The following is a 22,551-nucleotide window of genomic DNA, read 5'->3' as shown; positions in this document are numbered from 1 at the left end:
TAACGGAGGTCGACCATTCAACCATCGACTAGTCTTGGCCATACGTCGAGTTGTCTCAAAGTCTAGTTGTCTGAACTGTCAAGTTGTCCGAACGTTCGAGCTGTATCAACTGTCGAGTTGTTCAACTGTCGAGTTGAACGTTCGAGCTGTATCAACTGTCAAGTTGTCTTAACCGTTGTGTTGTCCGACGATCGAGTTGTCTGACATCCGCTGAGAGGTGCGTGTACACTCACACACATTTCCTTTTTTGTTTACCAAAGCGATGGTGGCCAATGCTAGGGGTCATGTATATAATATTTTGCAGGATTTGTTGGAAGTCACTGTCTCAAGCAGGTCTGGAATTTCATCTTTAAAAGGGCAAGCCATTTTCATTTTATAAAGGGCACTTCCATTGGAAAATCTTAAAGTCAAAGGGAAACTTTCGAAGGTGCAACAAGGTATACCTTTTATTATCACGCTAGCCTGTCACCATCTTGGTCATGTTCCCCGTTTCCAAAAACAGTAATGAATGCTAACATTCATTGCACAAACATGGCACCAGACTGTTATTTCATCCAGCCTCAGTTTGGTTACAATGAGTTGGGAATGGAGTAAAATCAAGATGGCCACACCGTGATAAAGTTCTATTCCATGCCTGCTCTAAAATCAGATAAGTCTCATGTTTCGTCTTCCATAATGCCATGAAGAGTATTCAGTGGAATAATCCTTATTGTTTTAATATCAAAATAAAGAATAAAACTTGAACATTTTTTGAGAAAAACAACATGATGTGTCAACAATTTTGTTTATTTTGTGTGGAAACCTGTATAAAGCCATTGGACACTTTCGGTAAACAGTATTGTCCAAGGCTCATCTTCGTGTATCGCAACTTATTTGTAAAATAACAAACCTGTGAAAATTTAGGCTCAATCGGTCATCGGAGTTGGGAGAAAATAACGGGAAACACGCCCATGTTTCCTTGTTAATCTCGATATCGAGAATTGATATTGTTTTAATGTTTTCTCAAAAAGTAAAGCATTTCATGGAATAATATTTCAAGAGAAGTCTTTCACCATACCTTCTGTAAATCCTGTAAGTTATTTATTAAAAACATGCTATGTGTCCACAGTTAAAACATAAAAGCAAGCAAAACCTTGAAAATGTTTGGCTATTTTGAAATCATCAGAGAAGTTAAAATCTTTAATGCAATAATGTATTCAAAAGGCGCGCCATACTTCCACTCGGCCGGTGTTGCTAAGCAACAGCTACTACTGAAAGTTGGTACCCGACCAGTAATCCATTTACGTATTTTTATGCATTGTGTTTTGATACGCGAACCATCTATTTTTTTTTACACCAGAGATTCCTGCATTCTGCAAAAATAAACTCCGTAAAATCATAGTTATTTACCAACAGATTTTTCATTATAAAACTGAGACAAGATGAGTTTGTCTACATCCTACAGGTTTGAGGCCAACACAGCAACAAATCAGAAGAGTTTACAGAAAACTCTGCAGCCACAAAAAGAACGAATAAAGGTAGGAACAGGAAAAAAGTAAACGATAAATTGATCAGATAAACACTTCCGGTTTGGAGCTTTACTTTGTAATTATTATGATAATTTATGAATGTAAAATCTAAAATGGTTCAAAACAAATATAAACACTCAAGTATATATGTTGTAGGGCCTACTGATGGATAATGTTATTTCTGATAAGTTTAGTTTAGTTTAGTTAGTTCAGCTGCTATCTACACCTTTTTTGCTCTAATTTAAATATCAAAAACGAAATGAAAAGAGTAAACCATATTCCTCCATGAGTAAACTAAAGGTTTTACAAAGAAAACAGTAAAGTTTTAACAAGAAAACTATTACGGCATAAATTAGTTGGGATAACGTAACGCAGTCGGCAGGAGGGTTACGTTATCGCAACTAGGCAGAAATGACCAAACCATAACTGTCGATCGTCAATTCAATTAACAACAATAACATGCTTTTAAAGATACAGAGTAAAGAGTGGTCACTACACTTTTAAAGTAGTTTTACTTTTGGTACCTTTTGTTGAGCATGTTTTTATTTTTGCCATTACATGAATCCCCACTCACTGTGTGAAAGTCACAGGGCAATGTTTTCACTTTCAGGAGAGTCCCATAAAATGCGCTGTAGGCCTACATTCTAAAATTTGTAAAAATGTATTATAATTTTCATCTCACTGAGATGAAAATTACTTTTGTACATTTTTTTTTCTAATAAAAGCTTTGTACAGCAATACAGCACTTCAACAGGTTCAAGGCAAACTTTCTACCATCATTATCTTTAAAATTAAACTGTGTAAGTTTGTGTAAATCCGTAAGGACACTTCGTACTTTTGCCACTTCATACCCTGGACACTTCGTACCTTGAAAAGGTGACTTTTGGACACTGCGTACCTTTGACACTTTGTACCTTCTCAAGAAGAGTCACTTCATACCTTCTCATGAGACACTTCACACCTTCGTACTAATTCGAGATTTCTGCATCGTTTATGATTATTTTATGCTTTGTGATCTGATGATTATTATGAAATAAAAGCAAATCAAGCAAACTGTTACTATTTTGTTGTGACCAAGGCCGGAGCCATTTTGACTATTGCGTGATTGTTTGGCGTGATTGTTTGGCTGAGGGTTTGAAGTGACTCAGCTGATGGTCACTATGTACCTCACCCACAGTGGTCACTTCATACCCCGCCAACAGTACCAAGTGACCAATTTGGTTACAGTCCGAGTGTCTCGAAGGTACGAAATGTCCAGGGTACGAAGTGGCAAAGGTACGAAGTGTCCGACATCCAATCCGTTGTTTTATGTCCTACAAATAGTACTAATAGCCTACCCAAAACCCTTTTAAAGAACAGCAGAAGTAACAACAATTTTAGTATAATTTTAAAATAAACATTGATTAACACACCTTTTCTATGTTGTTCCTTTACATACAGTATGATGAGCTAATGGCAACTCGAGAGTCAGTTGTTAAAGAGTAAGTAAAGTCACATTATAATAACTAACTTGACATGCCCCGTTTGCCAGGTAGTTAATTTTGTTTAAATGTAAGCATGGCTTCTACCTATTGCCAATGTTTTGTGAAAAAGATGCTCGGCTATCGTCTCCACGAGATGATAGCGGGACGAGCCTCATAGTTATAGGAGTAAACTGCTTGTAAGAAATTTGACTCATGTTTTGTTGTCGTCACAGCTTTGTTTTTGATGCAAATGTTTCGCAAGAGTTGAGACATGTGTCTCAACTCCTCTAAATTGTTCGTTGTGAATTTGTGACATTTAAATTTGCATTGCATTCACAACTGGGCTTACTTTAGTCCACTTCCAGGCATTACACTCATTACTGTAGGGGTAGTTTAGAAAATAATGTGATTTGGGCTAAAAATTCCATTTCAAATGTTTGAATATTGAAAGATAATAAAATATTTCAATACATTGCCACCCCTAATTTTTGTAATGTCAAATATGTTGAATATCTCAGACTTAGGGACATGTGCCTTTAAAAAAAATACAAAAACTCCAGAGCTGTGAATTATAAAGATTACAACACTATGTTGCAATACATTATAAGTGGGAACGATCCATCTTGCATAATGTTCTCTTACGCTCGGCTATCGTCTCCACGAGATGATAGCGGAACGAGCCTTATAGTTCTAGGAGTAAACTGCTTGTAAGAAATTTGACTCATGTTTAGGAAACAACACATACATCGCTTTTAACCAGTTTTATTTTCTTATATTTCAGCGAGCTTGAACTGAATCAAAAAGCTTTATGGTCGGAGAATCTAGAAGAAGCCAGCGAGTTCCGGAGAGCGAAAGAACTAGCGGCTCAACTCAAAAGTGAAATCAAATTCGCCAGCAAAGGCTTGATTGAGGTAAGGGCTTTTATTTTGACATAAGAGCAAAATTGTATAAAGCCTGTAAGCACAAAAACTTGCTTAGCACAAAAAAATATTGCTTAACAGAAATGAGCTATTAGCCTGAATCACATCAAGTTTGCATTGTTGTGACTGGTGTCCCACTCAATTTTTGCTTACAAAAGCAAAGAATTTTTTTAAGCAGTACTTTCTGCTTTTAAAATGGCTTTATGAAACTGGGCCAAGATTTCAAATAATTCCAAGCTTACAGGGCACTTTGAAATCAACAGATATTCTTTGAGGATGTTTGTTTGAGTGCAAAGTATTCTGATATGTTTTCCTCGTAACTTTTTTCCTGTAAAAAATTATATACTTTGTTCTGGAAAGGATCGACTTTGACTACATGTATCTCAACAAAATTGTAAAAAATTAAAAGAAATAAATTGCATTTTTGGTAACTATTGATTTTTTTAATTTCTTTTAAAAATTCTAAAAAATTAAGTTGTTTGGGTACAACACCCCATCAATCACAAGTGAGGTAAGTTCTGCTGATAAGACTTTGGAAAGCTTTAGAGCAAATTTCCAAGATAAATTACCAGTGGCAAGTTGACTTGTGGTTTCGATTAAGTCAACTTGGTATGGTCACCGTGGTCAAGTGGTTAGACTGCAGAACTTGCATTCACAAGGTCGTGGATTTGAATCCCTAAGCTAACCACTGATTTCACATTGACTAGAATAAATAAAATAAAATATTTGAATTTGATTTCGGTCCTCAGAATTAGAATTTGAGGTCTCAAAATCAAGCATCTGAAAGCACACAACTTGTGTGACAAGGGTGTTTTTTTTTTTATTATCTGGCAACTTCGACGACCAGTTGGGTTGTTAATTTGTGCATTTGTTGAGATACACCAAGTGAGAAGACTGGTCTTTGACAATTACCAATAGTGGCCAGTGACTTAAGTCAACTTGGCAAGAAAATTTATCTTGAAGCTGGAGTTAGCAATATTGCACTCTTGGAGCTCCATATAGAGAAGTTACAAATTTAGCTTCTTTTTGTTGTGGCCGAGGGGTTAAGTGCATGAGACTCAAGTTCTGGTTGCTGAGTCAATAGGTCGTTAAGCAAGACTCTGAACTGTAATTGCTTCTCATCACCCAGAGGTTAATGGGTACCTGTGAGGGCAGAGATGGTTCTTGTGATTGATTGAGCTTATTGCGCTATACTTGGCAGTACAGGCTGTATACTCACAAGGGAGCTGAGATGGTCTAAGGAATGAAATATATGGCCCAGTGAGCAGGGGTAATAATCAGATATTGTTTAAAGGGAAGGTACACGTTTGGTAATTACTCAAAACAAAACTTTAAAACTGACTTGGTAACGAGTATTGGAGAGCTGTTGATACAATAGTATAAAACATTGTGGAAAACGACTCCCTCTGAAGTAACATAGTGTTTTGAGAAAGAGGTAATTTCTCACTAAAATAATAAAAGTCTTCTAGCTAGAAGTCTTTTATTCCTATCTGAAAGCACACAAATTCGTCCAACAAGGGTGTTTTTTTCTTTCATCAATTTCTCGCAACTTCAATGACCGATTGAGCCCAAACTTTCACAGGCTTGTTATTTTATGCTTATGATGGGATACACCAAGTGCGAACACTGGTCTTTGACAATTACCAAACGTGTACAGTGCCTTTAAATCGTGATCATGGTCATTCTTTGTAATTGCGCTTTATAAGAGTCGATATTATATTATTAATGTATACAACTTTTCTTTCTACAGGTAAGACGAGCAGCACTGAGACAAAGACTTGACAGAGAATATGCAATGTATGAAGAGGAACTACACGCCCGAGGAAAGGCGTTTTACTTCAAACGAGAATGAACATCACCTCTAACAAATCCTCCATCTTTTCCAAGAAACTGGACTTTAACTTATGTCTTTTTTTTTTTGTTAACTTGGATTATTTTGCACCAAAATCACACTGTTGCAATTAAGTTACTAACTATTATTGAGCCACAACTGTCAATAATTATAGAAAAATAAAAACAAAAGTTTGAAGGAGATGTTTTATTCATAACCTGGCTCTCAGTTTCCTAAACTGATTACTTGGCTGTCGAAACTTTCTAAAATTTTGACCACTCGGCTGCTACTCTCATCCCCTCAGCCAAAACATTTGTTGGGGGTTTCGATTTTGTTTGGAGAGAGAGAGAGAGAGAGAGAGAGAGGGATCACACGGCAAGAAGGCCACTTCAAGGTGAGGGCTACACTTAACGGACTGGGGCTGTTGTCCCAAATCAACTGCAAACAGGGCACGTTGCCACCTACTCCAGGAGCTGAAATAGTGTTACCCTCTTCACAGTCAGTAGACTAGGAGCCTGACTGGGTACAAAATCCAATTGCTATGATGCGAAACGTGCTATGCTTGTGTTTTCTAGGATCAGACTTTAAAGGCAGTGAACACTATTGGTAATTACTCAAAATATTTATTAGCATAAAACCTTTCTTGGTGACGAGTAGTGGGGAGAGGTTGATGGTATAAAACATTGTGAGAAACGGCTCCCTCTCAAGTGCCATAGTTTTCGAAAAAGGAGTAATTTTCCACGAATTTGATTTCGAGACCTCAGGTTTAGAATTTGAGGTCTCGAAATCAACCATCTAAACGCGTACATCTTCGTTTGGCAAGGGTGTTTTTTCTTTCATTATTATCTCGCAACTTTGATGACCGATTGAGCTCAAATTTTCACAGGTTTATTATTTTATGCATATGTTGAGATACACCAACTGTGAAGACTAGTCTTTGACAATTACCAATAGTGTCCACTGGCTTTAAATAATTGGTGATCAATTGGTAATTCTTTTCTTTAAAACCAACTCGGTGTCAAAGTGCAAACTTTCCATAAATACTATTCTGATGTTGTGTTATTGCTTGACATGCTTGAGATGGATCTACATTGGACCTTCGATATAACAAGATCTCTGGGACTGGTTTATGGCACTGGACACCTTTGGTAATTGTTAAAGGAACAACCGGAACGACCGTGTTTGTCGACGAGGTAATACGAAAACCACGTAATTTCGAGGCATATTTTTGTAGATCATTGTATTCTACTTTTACAACATCTTTCTAACCATATCAGTTTTATAACAAACGGTTATAGGATGCTTTTCAAAGACCAACTCGACCGATCCAAGGCAACGTGTTCCTTTAAAGACCAGTCCTCTCATCACTTGGTGAATCTCAAGATATGCATAAAATAACAAACCTGTGAAAATTTGAACTCGGTTGGTCTGTCAAAGTTGCGAGAAAATAATGGAAGAAAAATTAAATCTTGTTACACAATTTGTGTGCTTTCAGATTCCTTGAATTCCAGACCTCAGCTGAGGTCTTTTATTCAAGTCAAATATTCAAGTGAGAAATTACTTCTTTCCCCATAAAATACGCTACTTCAGAGGCTAGCTGTTTCTCACAATGTTTTAAATTATCAACAGCTCTCCGTTAGCGGTTACCCATTAAGTTTTTATGGTAACAATTGTTTTGAGTAATTACCAAAAGTGTCCACAATGCCTTTAAATTACCTCTTTATAAGAGGAAAGTTGAGGGACAGCAGAACAAATAACCACAAAGCAGAGATGAGATTCAAGACTTCAGAGTGTACTCTTTATTTGTAAGCAGAACCCCTTTATAATAACAGTGCTTGTTTATAATGAGGGTTGACTGTACATTATCTTCGATCCTAGTTCTGTAAATAATTATTTCCAGAGGTGAATTTCCAACGAGAAAATGTTGTGCCCGCATTTTTATTTGTTCTTTTATGAGAGTATGGAGATAAATGTATTATTGAATTGAATTGAGTTGAACCTAAACAGCAGTATTGTATTTCAAAACATTATTATTGAATGTAAATAAAGTAGAAAATATAAACACAAAAGTTAAATGTGTTGCACACATGTATTGGCTTGAAACAGTCGTCTTTGTATTTCATAAGTCTCCCCCATGCGATTTCCCGGCTACACATTTAAGTTTAAGTTAATTCCATGTAAAGGATGACACTGTTTGTAAATTTATAATTTTCTGAATTAGTTAAGATTTTATGGCAAGGACGCTCTATGAAGTGACTTCTGCCCTATAAACCCCTACCCATGATGCTGGTACCATTTGAAGAAAGGCACTAAAAACTAACCTCTACAGCGGTTCGGAACTTTTCGTGTGCTCTCGGAACATTCCGGCACGGTTCGCGACGATCCCCCACGCAGCAGGTTTGGGGAGTTGTTACATAAGAGTGGACTAACCACTAGGACCTGGTTGTTAATGATTTCATGTCTAAAAGATGCAAGTACAGCTTCAGACCTCTTTATTCAAGTACATTTGTAGCAGCAGGTTTGGGGAGTTGTTATATAAGAGTGGACTAACAACTAGGACCTGGTTGTTAATGATTTCATGTCTAAAAGATGCAAGTACAGCTTCAGACCTCTTTATTCAAGTACATTTGTAGTAGCAGGTTTGGGGAGTTGTTACATAAGAGTGGACTAACCACTGGGACCTGGTTGTTTATATTTTCATGTTTAAAAGATGCAAGCACTGCTTCATACCTCTTTATTCAAGTACATTTGTAGTAGCAGGTTTGGGGAGTTGTTATATAAGAGTGGACTAACCACTAGGACCTGGTTGTTAATATTTTCATGTTTAAAAGATGCAAGCACTGCTTCAGACCTCTTTATTCAAGTACATTTGTAGTAGCAGGTTTGGGGAGTTGTTACATAAGAGTGGACTAACCACTGGGACCTGGTTGTTAATATTTTCATGTCTTAAAGATGCAAGCATATGCAAAAATGACGTCATAAGGTCATTCTCGCTCGGGTATTCTCCGATGGGCCGAACCGCTGTGGAGTTTAGTATTTAGTGCCTTCCCCATTTTGAATGGGGGGACATTAATTTTTCTAGGCAATAATAATCATTCTTGGCAATAGTCATAACTCATTCATTCATTCATTCATTCATTCATTCATTCATTATTGGTTTATACTTTAAAAACAAATTCCCATGGTGACTGGAGGTCGAATTACAGGAAAATATACAAAGATTAAAATTAGAAGAAAATCACACTATTACAAATTTAAGAAATAATGGTTAAGGAGAGACAAATATTTACAATGTAAAAAATAAATTGTTTTAAAAGTTGCGAAACAGTAACCGGATAAAAATATTGCAGGCATAGTCCAGTGAATTTTCAAGGCCATCACTGTTTCAAAAAGCGCATAAAAAATGCATAAAAAAATGACATTGAAGCCGAGGCTGCAAGTAGAAGGAGCTATGACTTGAAATCAAGTCTAGCTCTTTCTTTCAAATCTGAAATAACGGTTTGTATGTATCAGCCACGCAAAACTCTCACACCAGATTAGCTTATTGAAAGTGTGATCATAAGGGGAGTGACGGAAGTTAGTCCACAAGAGGGCGCTATTTCTGGCATTAATGTGTGGGTAGCAATTTTTGTCTTCTGAAGTAGGCCTATAGAATTGCCATCCTCAAAAATTTCCTCGATTTAGAGAACAATAATATCCCCATTGAAAAGCAATACGACAGTGGCAATTTTGATGTACATAAAAAAAAATGATATCGCAGACTATAAAAGCCACGATCACTGAAGTCTAGACTTGGAACCAAGTCTAATAAGGAATAAGTATTATAACGTTCACCTCTGAGATCGAGCTGTTTTAGCTGGTTGCCCAGCTTGAGAAGGCTAAGCCAGCACCGTTACGTAACAACACAATAGACGCGTACGGGGTGTCTTTACAATAGAAAAACCGCTAACTGGAATTCCGCTTTAATACAAGCCTCTTAATCATCTCCCCATTTGTACATCATTACATCATAGAGAAGGGACTGAATATTTTGACCAATGTTATGGTTACAAAGAGCGCGTGTGACAAAAATAAAGGATATTATTTTGGATGTTTCCCTAAAATTTTGGCAATACAAGATTTAGGGGCGATCAAAGTGATCATACTGATATCAATTTCTTAGAGTCAAGACATAAAGCAAGCGTTTTTGGTGTAGCTGTTGCTTGCTTGCTGTGTTCCTGTAGAACGAGACCCACGGACCAGGGAGCAGGCTGACGTAAGATATCGACCGTCTAGTAACGACGTGACTACTGGGCCAAGAGAGAAGACATGCTTGATCGGTTAGTGATACGCACAATACAGTCGTGGGTGGAGGGGGAACTATGGTAATTGCCAAAGACAAGTCTTCTCACTATAGAATATTCTACCTCCATTATATGGTGTATCTCAACATATGCAATAACATACCTGTGAAAATTTGAGCTTATTATTTGGTCGTCGAATCTTATTTTCTTCCCCCATTTTTGGCATGGTCGAAGTTGCGAGAGAATAATGGCAGCAAATTCACCCTTGTCGCACAAATCGTGTGCTTTCATCATGCTTGAATTATCGGATAACTTTCCGTATGGCGCCACCACTTTTTTACTCATTTTTACAAAAAGGGATATCTCATTGAGGTAAATTAGATACTATATTATTTCATATCGAATGAAAAAGTGGTGGCGCCATACGGAAACATTTCCAATTCGAGACCTCTGCCATTTCATGTTCGAGAGGAAAGGTTGTGGGTTCGAAGCCTACCAAGTGAACCCATTAATGCACATCACAATGACTAAAATAAGTATTGGCGTCTATATAGATGCACGAGTGATCACAATTTTCGTTGTAATGAGAGAGATTGGATCTCGCCAGCTTGGCGTTTATGTCCCTTGTGGTATTTTGCGTAATTCCCAGGGAAGGTTCACTATAATGTCAAAGACCAGTATTCTCACTTGGTGTATCCCAACATCAGCATAAAAATAAATAACAAAGCTCAATTGGTCATTGAAGTTGCGAGGATGAGAGAAAAACACCCTTGTTGGACAAATTAATGTGTGTGCTTTCAGATAGGAATAACATACTTCTGGCTAGAAGTCTTTTATTATTTTAACCAAAAAAATAACCTCTTTCTCAAAATCTATGCTACGTCAGAGGGAGCCGTTTCTCACAATGTTTTATACTATCAACAGCTCTCCAATGCTCGTTACCAAGACAGTTTTTAAGTTAATAATTTTGTTTGAGTAATAACTTAACATGTACCTTCCCTTTATGGGAACGGGAAGATCATCTATGTATGAAGAAAAAGCCAAAACCGTTTTCCATTTTTCTGAAAGAGGCTTGGGGAATCTTACAGAGACCGCGGGTACCAAGGCCAAAATATAATATGTGTAATTCCAAAGCCTGTCAGGGTGCAAGTGAACCATGCATGGACGCCTGTATAGCAAGTTATACCATGTAGAAAGGAAGAGCGGTTATAAAGACAACCTTCTAGCTAGCTCTGTTTTTCAAAAATTATTAAGGCTAAACCCAAGTTTGTTTCGAGTTGTCAGATCCTTGAACACTTCGTACACTTTACAGACACAAACATTTGGGGCTCTGTTACAATAACAAAACCTCCATGAAAGGTTAGACTTTATTTTGGTTAATCCCCTCGATGAGCTGGTTATAGGATTTAATCGATAACCATCCACCCCCATCTCCACAATGCTGTCATCGATTGAGATTACGATTGGCATAGAGAAATACCATGATCATTCATTTATCGGATTTAAGCATGGCATGGTGAGGTATCAATATTGTTTGCGGCAACACATGGTCAATTTGTGACGTACATTCATTTAAAAAGAAAGTATTTTTGTAGGCCTATTTTAAAGATGACATGTCAGATTTTTGGCTGATTCGACCCTAAAATATTGATTTAAAATTCAACAGGTATTTTGATGGGGGTCGAGAAAGTTACAAGCTTTCATTTGAGCAGTTGCTCGAAAAAGTCCGCCAATTATTAGTAGCAGTGAAATAAAGTGCTCAAAATTAGTTTTTGTCGGGATCCCGACTATATATCACGTGACCAATTCTTATGTGTTTTATAAGAAACGTTTAAAATTTTTGTCATGGTTCCTGACCATTAAAAGTAAAAGTTAAACTGTTTTTCGTTAGAGCGGGTGAAAATCTTTGAAATACCATTCACTCAAAAAAAAAATGTTTTTAGTGTTTGGGGCAAAAAATCTGACACAGCATCTTTAAATTATTATAGTGAAACACTATTTTGTTGTAGCGGGCTTATATGCTTCGTTTTTAAAAGGGCAAGGGCACCAAGACATTTTTTTCATTGGTAAAGGGCACCCTATGAGGTAATTTTTAAATTTATAGAGGAGTAGGAATTTGAAGGGCACAAAGGCAATAACCAGGGAGCATGGAGGCAATCGCCGTCGTTGCCTCCGTGAAGCATGGAGGAAGAAATAGCGTCAGGTAGTATCAGGCATGTTGCAGGCCAATGGAAAGCAAACCTACTGGGTAACGAGCAATGGAGCTGCTGATAGTGTTGTGCAAAACAGAAACAAGTAATTTCTCACTATGATATTTGAACTGATTTCGAGACCTCAGCTGCGGTCTCAAAATCAAGCAACTTAAAGCACACAACTTGTGCGAGTAAAGGGTGTTTTTTCTTCCATATTCTCTTGCAACTTCGACGACCAATAATTTAGTTCAAATTTTCACAGGTTTGTTATTTTGTGCATAAAATTATGTTGAGAAGTGAGAAGACTGGTCTTTGACATTATACCAATAGTGTCCAAATATTGATTGACTACGCAAATGAGCATACACCACTGGCTTTAAAGAGAAGGTACACGTTTGGTAATTACTCAAAACTTAGTGGGTAACGAGCATTGTAGAGCTGTTGATAGAATAAAACATTGTGGGAAACGACTCCCTCTGAAGTAGCATAGATTTTGCGACAGAGGTAATTTCTCACTAAAATAATAAAATACAAACTCGTCCAACAATGGTGTTTTTCTGTCATCATTTTCTCGCAACTTCGATGACCAATTAAGCCCAAATTTTCACAGGCTTGTTATTTTATGCTTATGATGGGATACACCAAGTGAGAACACTCTGGTCGTTGACAATTACCAAACGTGTACAATGCCTTTAACCATGGAGGTAGAATGCTTTAACGACTTCTGCTGTTAATGGTTCAGTGTTTGTTTATGGCCCCCTTTTCCCGCCTGTCAATTGTTTTGAAATTGCATGTGTTGCGGTCGTTGGCATGCACTTTGTTTGAAGCATATTTATTTAACTGACTATATTCTCAAGCAATGCAAACAACCAGGCCATATAGGCCTACAGTTTCTAGCACACACAGGAAGCTCATTTACTCATGGTGGCCAAAGCAAAGAACAGTAATTGTCCAATATCATCAAGCATGTAAGCAAATGTGTTTCTGATGCTTACGTAACAAACATTCGAGATGTGTGTTTTTCTAACTGTTTTTCAAATACAGATAAACCAAAACCAGTTTGTTTATTTTAGAAGGGTAAAATTTTAGCAAAAAACCAAAAAGAATCTAAGCGCAATGAAAATATGCTTAGCCTACCCGCTTGAGGCTAATGGCAGCCAAAGTAGCATGATTCCACATGTACCATTTTTTGTGACTTTCTGTTCCCTGCTAATTTTCGCTCAGCAGATTTAATGCAAATGGCCCAGATGAATGACAAACACGCGCTGCGTGGTAAATCTTTTCTTTCTTGAAATACACGATGTTTAGGCTGAAAAAAGGAAGGCTATCCCTTCTGTACTGAAAAGAAAAAGGACATAAAAATTCTTGGCGAAGAGAACTGGAGCGCCGCTGTATCTTTACGGGATAAACGAGAGGACATTTTCACCCCAAATTGTTGGATCTAAAAAGGGCTTCATCAAGCATGAAGCCTTTCTTAGCCACCTTTAAGCAAAATATGCCACAATGCTCTTTTTTTCTTTCGGTGTCTTCTCTGAACTCGATGACCAATTGAGTGCAAATTTTCACAGGCGTGTTTACTTCTTGTGTCTGCATAATATGATATTATAACACCAATTGAGAATACTGATTTTACAACTTACCAAGAAAAGTATACCCTGCCTTCAAAGGCACTGGACTAGTTTGGTAATCATCATACACAAGTTTGCTGCTTTGTGTATCCCAACAATCACAGCCTAACAAATCTGGATTGAATCTGGACATTTGGACTGAATTGGTCATCGAAGTTACAAGAGCACAATGAAAGAAAAACACCATTGTTGTACAAATTTGTGTGCTTTCACATGCCTATAATAAAGGGCTTTGTGCCTGAAGTCTTTTAATATTTGAGTGAGAAATAATACCCCTGTTTCAAAAACTACGTCACTCAGAGGGAGCCGTTTCTTACAATGTGTTATAAGCCTATACTATCAACAGATCCCCATTGCTTGTTACCAAGTAAATTGTTTTATGCTATAACAAATAATGTTGTGAGTACAAAATAGTGTCCATCAGTGCAATTAAGAATTGTGTCTATACAGCACAACACTTTGCTTTGGCCCTTTTTCTGGTACAGTAACTTTGGGACTTGATTGTTATTTTTGTCAACAGTCATTTGTGATTGCAAGGTCAGTTATGTCTGTTTGTCTCTCTTCGGGCTCCTTTTCAGCTTTCCCTTCCCTTTTTTCTAAAGTGTTAATAATTATACTCTCTCATAACACTTGACTGATTCCAACAAAAAAAGGATTTGGGTATGCCTACTTTTTGTAATACAAAACACAATATCCACAGACTTGCTTTAATCTTACGCAGTTGTCACACGAAGTTGTGTGCTTTCATATGCTTGATTTCGAGACCTCATTTTCTATAAAACTTGAGGTCTTGAAATCAAATTCGTGGAAAATTACTTCTTTCTCGAAAACTACTCCACTTCAGAGGGAGCCGTTTCTCACAATGTTTTATACTACCAACCGCTCTCCATTACTCGTTACCAAGTAAGGTTTTCTGCTAATAATTATTTTGAGTAATTACAAATAGTGTCCACTGCCTTTAATGGTTGGAATTCAAAGTAATTGATGTGCACTAATTGCGTTTTACAAGTGGGTACGTTTTCTGGTTACACGCGTATTAAGCCCCTAGTTCTGACACCCTAAAAGTGTATTTTCATAACCCTTATCCTATACCCCTAATCTTGTTTTTGTTTGTGATGATACAGTGCATTTTCTCGTCTTCGCAACCAACAAAGACAACAATAGATAGCATGAAAAACCTCAGGGGTTTTTACGGAACATTGGTATGGGGTGTCGGATTTTAGAGCAGTGACCCTTTTTTTCTTCTCTCCTAACAATGTACATTCCCTCCGGTTTGTTGTTTTATGTGGTGAACAGTTCCGTCTCCGTACTCCTGAATGTACCAGAATTAGGCTATGTTCTGCTTTGTTGTGAGTGAGAAAAATATATATATATTAGCAGTTGCACAGTCATGCTTACCATGGAGGAACTTCCTCTATGTGCTTACCAACCAAAAAGGACTGATGGTAAAAATGCAAAACTTATTGTGGGTAAAGTACACGTTTGGTAGTTACTCAAAACAAATATTAACTTAAAAACTGACTTGGTAACGAGGATTGGAGAGCTGTTGATAGTATAAAACATTGTGGGAAACAACTCCCTCTGAAGTAACGTAGTTTTTGAGATAGAGGTAATTTCTCACTCAAATAATAAAAGACTTCTAGCCAGAAGTCTTTTATTCTTATCTGAAAGCACACAAATTCGTCCAACAAGGGTGTTTTTTTCTTTCATCATTTTCTTGCAACTCCGATGACCAATTGAGCCCAAATTTTCAAAGGCTTGTTTATGCTTATGATGGGATACACCAAGTGAGGACACTAGTCTTTGACAATTACCAAGGGTGTACCTTCCCTTTTCGACTCTGTACCGTGTGTCTAAAAAAAAACACTATACACTTTTGAAATGGCTGCCGAATAAAAAAATATGATTCTGAGGGGGAAAAGGTTTATGGGTAGTTTATGGATTCAACTTTGTGAATTTTGTAAGCTCCAAATGACATACCCGAAATGGAAGGCCTAATTTTCATACCCTTTGCAAAAGTGAGCAGTGCTCATCCAAGCATGAATTATTTTTCAGTTGTTTTGTGTCATATGAAAGTTGAGTCCTTATGCTATCCATACATATAAACTTTTTCCCCCAGAATCATTTCTTTTTTATTCGGCATCCATTTCAAAAGTGTATAGTTGTTTTTGAGACACCCTGTATAGTAGAGTCTTTCTCGAAGGCTAAATGGCAGAACATAACAAACATAAACAAGTAGACCTAACTAAGGGTAAGCAGTGAAGTGTGTGATATACAGGGCAACCAAGGCCCAACTTAGGCTCTAATGGTAAACACCCGATAGAGCTGACGATAACAGTCGTGGGGTCGACAGTGTTTTCAACCTCGTACATCTTGGATAACGTGAAATTGAACATGCATACACACGCTGTCAAAGTTTTGTCGATCGTGAAATACACTTTTGCTTGGGCTTAAAGGCAGTGTGGACACTATTGGTGATTACTCAAAATAATTATTAGCGTAAAACCTTACTTGGTAACAAGTAATGGGGAGAGGTTGATAGTATAAAACATTGTGAGAACCGGCTCCCTCTGATGTGACGTAGTTTTCGAGATAGAAGTTATTTTCCACGAATTTGTTTTCGAGACCTCAGGTTAAGAACTGAGGTCTCGAAATCAAGCATCAAAAAGCACACAACTTCGTTTGACAAGGGTGTTTTTTTCTTCCATTATTATCTCGCAACTTCGACAGGCAATTGAGCTCAAATTTTCACAGGTTTGATGCATATGTTGAGATCCATCAAGTGAGAAGACTGGTCTTTGACAATAGTGTCCAGTGTCTTTAAAAATACTTTCGGTTTCTACTCAAAATAGCAAAAAACTTACTTTGGTAATGAGAAATGGAGAGCTGTTGACAGTATTAACACACTATGAGAAACGGCTTCCTCTGAATTAACGTAATTTCACTAAAATATTTGAGTTTAATTTCGAGACGTTGAATTTGATTTTGAGGTCCCGAAATCAAGCATCTAAATAAAGCACACAACTTGTGCAACAAGGTGTTTTTTTTCCATTCTCGCAACTTCGACGACCAATTGAGCTCAAATTTTCACAGGTTTGTTATTTTGTGCATATTATGTTGAGATACAGCAAGTGAGAAGGCCGGTCTTTGACAACACCTGTGTAACAACTACATTTTCCAGTTACACGCGTATCCGACCTTCCTACTTATACGTTCCGACACCCGAATATAATGTTCCGACACCCCTAAAGTGTATTCTAACCCTATACCCTACCCCTAATCCTATTTTTTGCTATAATGATACATGGCATTTTCCGTCTTCGGCAACCAAGGACGACAATAGAAGAAACCTCTATAGCTTGTCAAACCCCAGGGGTTTCACTGAACATAAGGGAACTTAATAGAGCAGTGTCCAATCTCTCTAACAATGTTAGTTCCCTCCAGGTTAATTGTTTTGTGTGATGGCCAAAAGTTCCCTCACCATAATCCCGAATAAGAAGGCCTAATACCTCACCGAGGCAACGGAGCCCCCTGGTCATTGCCTTGGTGCCCTTGAAATGCTCCAGTATAGAAATTTACAATTTCCTCATAGGGTGCCATTCCAAGGAAAAATGCCTTGGTGCCCTATTGCCCTTGCCCTTTTAAAAACGAAGCATACAGGCATGAGAAACCTTGTTCCCATTGGACCATTTCTTGCGCAGGGTGATTTCTGCCGTGCGTTCCCAAGTTTGCATATCGTTTTACAGCGTGGTCGCAGTAGGTTTACTCGAGATAAGGCTAGTCTTAACTCTTTGTGAAATCTACCCATGATAACTTTACCATGGCTCTTCTGTCAACGTCTTTCGGCTTATCACGGTCGTTGTAAATTAACAGGGAGGTCAGTTTATCTCATGCCAGGCTCCCCATTGAACTTAATTTTGTTAAATCTACTGAAAAGTTGCGGTGTCTTAAAAAAAAGTTCAATGGAAAAACGGCTTAAGTTTCACACCACGGTCGCGGTAAGTTGACAGGGAGGTCAGTTTACCATGCATCCCGATTGGATTTAATTTTGTTAATTCTACAGAAAAGTCGCGATGCTTTAACAAAAAACGTCCTATTGGAACACGGCTTAAAAGTTCCCTTGCCATAATCCTGGATCTGGCAGAAGACTATTTTCTAATCCTCTTTTTTTTTCAAATATAGGTCATAATCCGTTTTCTTCAACCAAGGACCAATGCAGAGTGAACCACTGAGAGAGCAGACGATAAAGTCGTTGGATCAACAGTTTCCCGCCTTGGTAGGCCTACTTCTTGATAACTTGAAATTGAACATCTCAACGACGACTGCGTTCGCGATGCTTTGGTAACACTAACTAAACAATCCTTACCAAAGCAGAATGAAAGTAGAAACTTTTGGCGTTTGGAGTTCAGAGATAACCACAAATTCTTTGACATGATGTTTTGGAGAGTTTTGTAAGGAGCGTTTTGAGGAAAGGTTTTTCGTTCAACTTGTGACATCGTGGGACGCAGTTTAGCGGACTTGCTTTTGGATATCCAACGCCATGATTCAAACCTACAGGAAAAACAGCGGTGCGGGATGCTGTAAAGCCGGGGCAATGTTCCGACGGGTCCGTTATAACTTACTGACCTATCCAGGAGCAGGATGGATAGCGTTTTTGATAACCTTGTTCCTATGGGCTCTCTCCGTTCCCTATCTCAGACAGGCACCCAGTGGCGTTGTACCAGTTCCAGATACCAAGGAAGTTCGGTTGCAGAGAATAGCCGCAGAGAAAGCTTTTAGACGAAACACAGAGACAATGTATGATATCAGATACAACAGCAGTGAATATTCATACTCTTTCCCTGTCGAGGACACTTGCTTTTTCACTCGTAAACTCTCAAAGAGCGACATGCCAACAATTCATTCGATCTTCTCTAATCCAGCATCTCAGAGCGTTGTCTTTGTAGGAGTACGGTTTCTCCGGGACAATTGGGCAGAGGATAAGTTCATTTGTGAGTTCGAGAATGGTGAACGGACACAGAGCGACCCAATCGTGAATGACTACCGGAGCTTCGGTTATTTAGCTCAGTATGTATTCGTCTTAACATGCCCGCTACCGGAGATTTACATTGGTAGAACTAATTTTACCATGAGTTTTTACAAGGTAACATGGCGACCGAAATGGTACATGTTTGCTTACGCCAATTTGACGGTGTGTCGAGCGGGCAGCTGGCCGCTCACTAAGAAACACTTCTTGAGTGTTTGCACAATGGTCAAGGACATGGATGACTTCTTACCAGATTGGCTGGATTATCATCGCTTTATGGGTGTGGAACACGCTTATATCTACGACAATGCGGTCGAGAAGATGAGTTTGTTACGTGAGACAGTCAAAGAGTATGTAGACAGTGGGTTTGTCACCGTTATCCCATGGTCTCACAGACCGTCTGAAGAGAAGAGTTACTTAGAAGTGCAAATAGCCCACGAGAATGACTGTTTATGGCGTCACAGATATGACACCCATTGGATGATGAAGATTGATGTCGACGAATACGTCCAGCCCATGAACCCAGCCAATCCAAAGATACCTAATTTCTTACGGGATCCGAGACTCAATAAATTAGGTGCTATAAGACTTCAGAATTGGTTCTTTGGCCGCCCTAATACTTCGGAGGTTCTCGAAGGGTCCATCATGGAGCGAAATCGCTGGCGTCCGTCTGAGCCAACACTTCAGAACACCGGTAGAGACAAGAATATTCTCCGGCCTATCAACGTGCATTATTTTAAAATCCATGCTATCAAACTTGGAGGTGAGACAAAGTCCATAAACCCTGAAACTGAGATGCGTTTGGTACACTACCGTGGCGATAACCCAAGGGTCCGCCATTTTGATTTGCCCGAGTTCGATGTTCTAGATGAGAGCATGGTCAACATATGGAAACAAATCAAAAAAGCAAAGATGAAAACCTTACTGGAAGCTGCATCTGAAACTGACAATGAAAACATCATTAAATTCTTCGAAGATGATGTTAAAAGTCCATGAAGCAATTATTTTGAAATAGTATTAATTAATTATTTAATCAGCATAGGTCCATAATAATGCCAGTGACTTATTATATATAGCGCACGAAATATGTCACTCCGTGATGCTCTTTATAATTGTTTTCCATACATGGTATGCGGAGGAAAACAAAGGTTCATGAAGCAATATTTTGCAATAGTACAATATTTTAAATATTTTTGAGAACAAGTCCATTTATAGTCATAATCATGGCCTCCTATAGATAAAAGCAATCGAATCCGTCACTTAGTGACGCTCGATTTGGAGCATACGATTTGAAGTATGGGACCTTTTCCTTTACACAGCACCGTGCAGACTCAATTCTAGACTTGTGGACAAGTCGTTAAATGTCTTTTACGATGATAGCGTTCCGACTCTCTCCCGCGGTATGCTGGCCCCGTGAGACTACCGCTCTCACTACTATGGGCAACCAGCAGTTCGCGCTAGAGCAGTGATCTCGCGAGAGCACCGCCACAACTCGACTATCTCACCGCGTGGTACCGACGACTTGTCCAAAAGTCTAACTCAATTCAGGTTCAATATTAACCTGACTGGGTAAATTTTGAAATGATTTTGGGGGTTGAACAAAGAATTGACTAGAGTGGGATTCGAACCAACGACCTCCGGATTGGTATAGCGCCGGCACGTTAATCCGGAGGTCGTTGGTTCGAATCCCACTCCAGTCAATTCTTTGTTCAACCCCAAAAATCAATTCAGGTTCATCAAACTATATAACATAAACTGTCTTCATGAATTTAATGAATTATGAGACAAGACCGACGATATGATTTTTCTTCAAAATAATAATTTTTGCCGACAAACTTGTACACTTGGGAGGGACCAGTATTCATTAATACACTCCCATACAATCACGTTATTTTTTACATCAAGTTTTAAGTTCAACATCCCATAAATATTTTGTTAAATTTGGCTGTGACTTTTAGTAAAGTTGTTTATAGTATCCGATGTTACCGATTTGTATACATATGTTCTTATTCATAGATAATGTGAATGGTAGTGTGTGTGTGTGTGTTTTACTGTAGGCTACTGTATACGTTTTGTTATGTTAAATACCGAACCATTGTTTTTATCAAACTAATATTATAAAACAGTACTCTTGTTGAGACATGGGGACAGTAAAACGAAACACAATGTAGAATTATTTTGAGTAATTACCAATAGTGTCCGCTGCGTTTAAACGCAGAACTTCTTCTTAACAGCTTAACAGTGTTCTATGACTAGAGCAGACTGTATGGCCATCGTTGTGTCCACCATTTTGTCAACTATCTCAAAATGGCGGATGAATTTGAGAGTCACCCCGACTGTGGGACCTTTGACCATAAAACCCCCCAAAGCATGTATGCAAAACAAAAAGCGATTGAAACAATCTCATTGAGTGGGTCACTCATAATTATATGAATTAATGAAGTACTTGATGTTGTTTCAATATTTTTATGTTAGGCTATACAACATAGTAGAAAATTGTATTGTGTGGGCTTGCTATAAAATGGTGAATCCCAAGCCGAAGCCGTGGTTTCGAAAGGGGCTATAGATAAAGTCTTTTCTCTAGGCTCAAAGCTTGTCTAAAAACTGGGATCCACCCTTGAGTCATAAATAAGTTATTTATTGTAAAGTTTTTATTTGAAATAAGTGTAAATCCGTCCATATTCTTAAGAAAATAGATCAGTGTTGCAAGTCTTACCAACCAAAAGGACTTGCGATATAACTGCAAAAATTAGTTAAATACACTGGACACGTTTGGGGATTGTATCTCAACAACCTGTGAAAATTTGAGCTCAATTCGTCGAAGTTGCGAGATAACTATGAAATATGAAAAAACACCATTGTCACACGAAGCTGTGTGCTTTCAGATCTTTGATTTCGAGACCTCAAAATCTAATTCTGAGGTCTCGAAATTAAATTCGTGGAAAACTACTTCTTTCTCGAAAACTACGTCACTTCAGATGGAGCCGTTTCTCACAATGTTTTATACTATCAATCTCTCTCCATGTTGCTTGTTCTAGCAAGGTTTTATGCTAATACTTATTTTGAGTAATTACCAAGAGTGTCCACTGCCTTTAAAGACAGTGGACACTATTGATAATTACTCAAAATAATTATCATCATAAAACCTTAATTGGTGACGATAATGGAGAGAGGTTGATGGTATAAAACATTGTGAGAAACGGCTCCCTCTGAGGTGCCATAGTTTTCGAGAAAGAAGTAATTTTCCACGAATTTGATTTCGAGACCTCGGATTTAGAACTTGAAATCAACCATCTAAACGCACACAACTTAGTGTGACAAGGGTGTTTTTTCTTTCATTATAATCTTGCAAGTTCGATGACCAATTGAGCTCAAATTTTCACAGGTTTGTTATTTTATGCATAATGTTGAGATACACCAACTGTGAAGGCTAGTCTTTGACAATTACCAATAGTGTCCAGTGTCTTTAAAGACACTGGCACGTTTATTTAGGAAACTCAAAATAAATTAGCAAGTTCATGCTAACGAGCAACGGAGAGCTGTTGATAGTTAAAATCATTGTGAGGAATGGCTCCCTCTGAAGCAACGTATATAGTGTTTGAGAAAGAGGTTGTTTCTCACTCAAATGTTTGAATCTAAGACTTGAGGCAGATGAGGAAGTCTTTCTCGGGAATATGAAAGCACACACTTTTCTGCAATA

At 38.1% G+C, this 22,551-nt stretch overlaps 2 protein-coding genes across 2 annotated transcripts; both read left to right on the top strand.

The window, feature by feature from the left end:
* The first annotated feature begins 1,280 nt into the window (after window positions 1–1,280).
* Window positions 1,281–7,810, top strand: LOC139951708 (uncharacterized). The gene is made up of 4 exons (XM_071950731.1): window positions 1,281–1,517; window positions 2,949–2,989; window positions 3,753–3,882; window positions 5,642–7,810. Exons 1-4 carry the CDS (start codon window positions 1,422–1,424, stop codon window positions 5,741–5,743), a joined length of 369 nt encoding a protein of 122 aa, XP_071806832.1. The 5' UTR covers window positions 1,281–1,421; the 3' UTR covers window positions 5,744–7,810.
* Window positions 7,811–9,687: 1,877 nt separating this feature from the next.
* On the top strand, window positions 9,688–21,628 carry LOC139951722 (uncharacterized). Its single transcript, XM_071950772.1, has 2 exons — window positions 9,688–10,041; window positions 18,008–21,628. The coding sequence occupies exon 2, from the start codon at window positions 18,366–18,368 to the stop codon at window positions 19,845–19,847; it is 1,482 nt and encodes a 493-aa protein (XP_071806873.1). The 5' UTR covers window positions 9,688–10,041; window positions 18,008–18,365; the 3' UTR covers window positions 19,848–21,628.
* Window positions 21,629–22,551: the final 923 nt, after the last annotated feature.

This window comes from Asterias amurensis, chromosome 19 (assembly GCF_032118995.1).
Source record: "Asterias amurensis chromosome 19, ASM3211899v1".
Taxonomy (NCBI): domain Eukaryota; kingdom Metazoa; phylum Echinodermata; class Asteroidea; order Forcipulatida; family Asteriidae; genus Asterias; species Asterias amurensis.
Note: the sequence above shows the minus strand (reverse complement) of the source record. Positions and strands in the feature narration are given on the sequence as shown.

What these genes read in the sequence shown, in the direction of transcription:
- LOC139951722 (XM_071950772.1), top strand. Translation starts at nt 18,366, where the DNA reads ATGATTCAAACCTACAGGAAAAACAGCGGTGCGGGATGCTGTAAAGCC.
- LOC139951708 (XM_071950731.1), top strand. Translation starts at nt 1,422, where the DNA reads ATGAGTTTGTCTACATCCTACAGGTTTGAGGCCAACACAGCAACAAAT. An exon ending in CGAGAGTCAGTTGTTAAAGA is followed by an intron (nt 2,990 to 3,752) that starts GTAAGTAAAGTC and finishes CTTATATTTCAG; the next exon opens with CGAGCTTGAACTGAATCAAA. An exon ending in CCAGCAAAGGCTTGATTGAG is followed by an intron (nt 3,883 to 5,641) that starts GTAAGGGCTTTT and finishes TTCTTTCTACAG; the next exon opens with GTAAGACGAGCAGCACTGAG.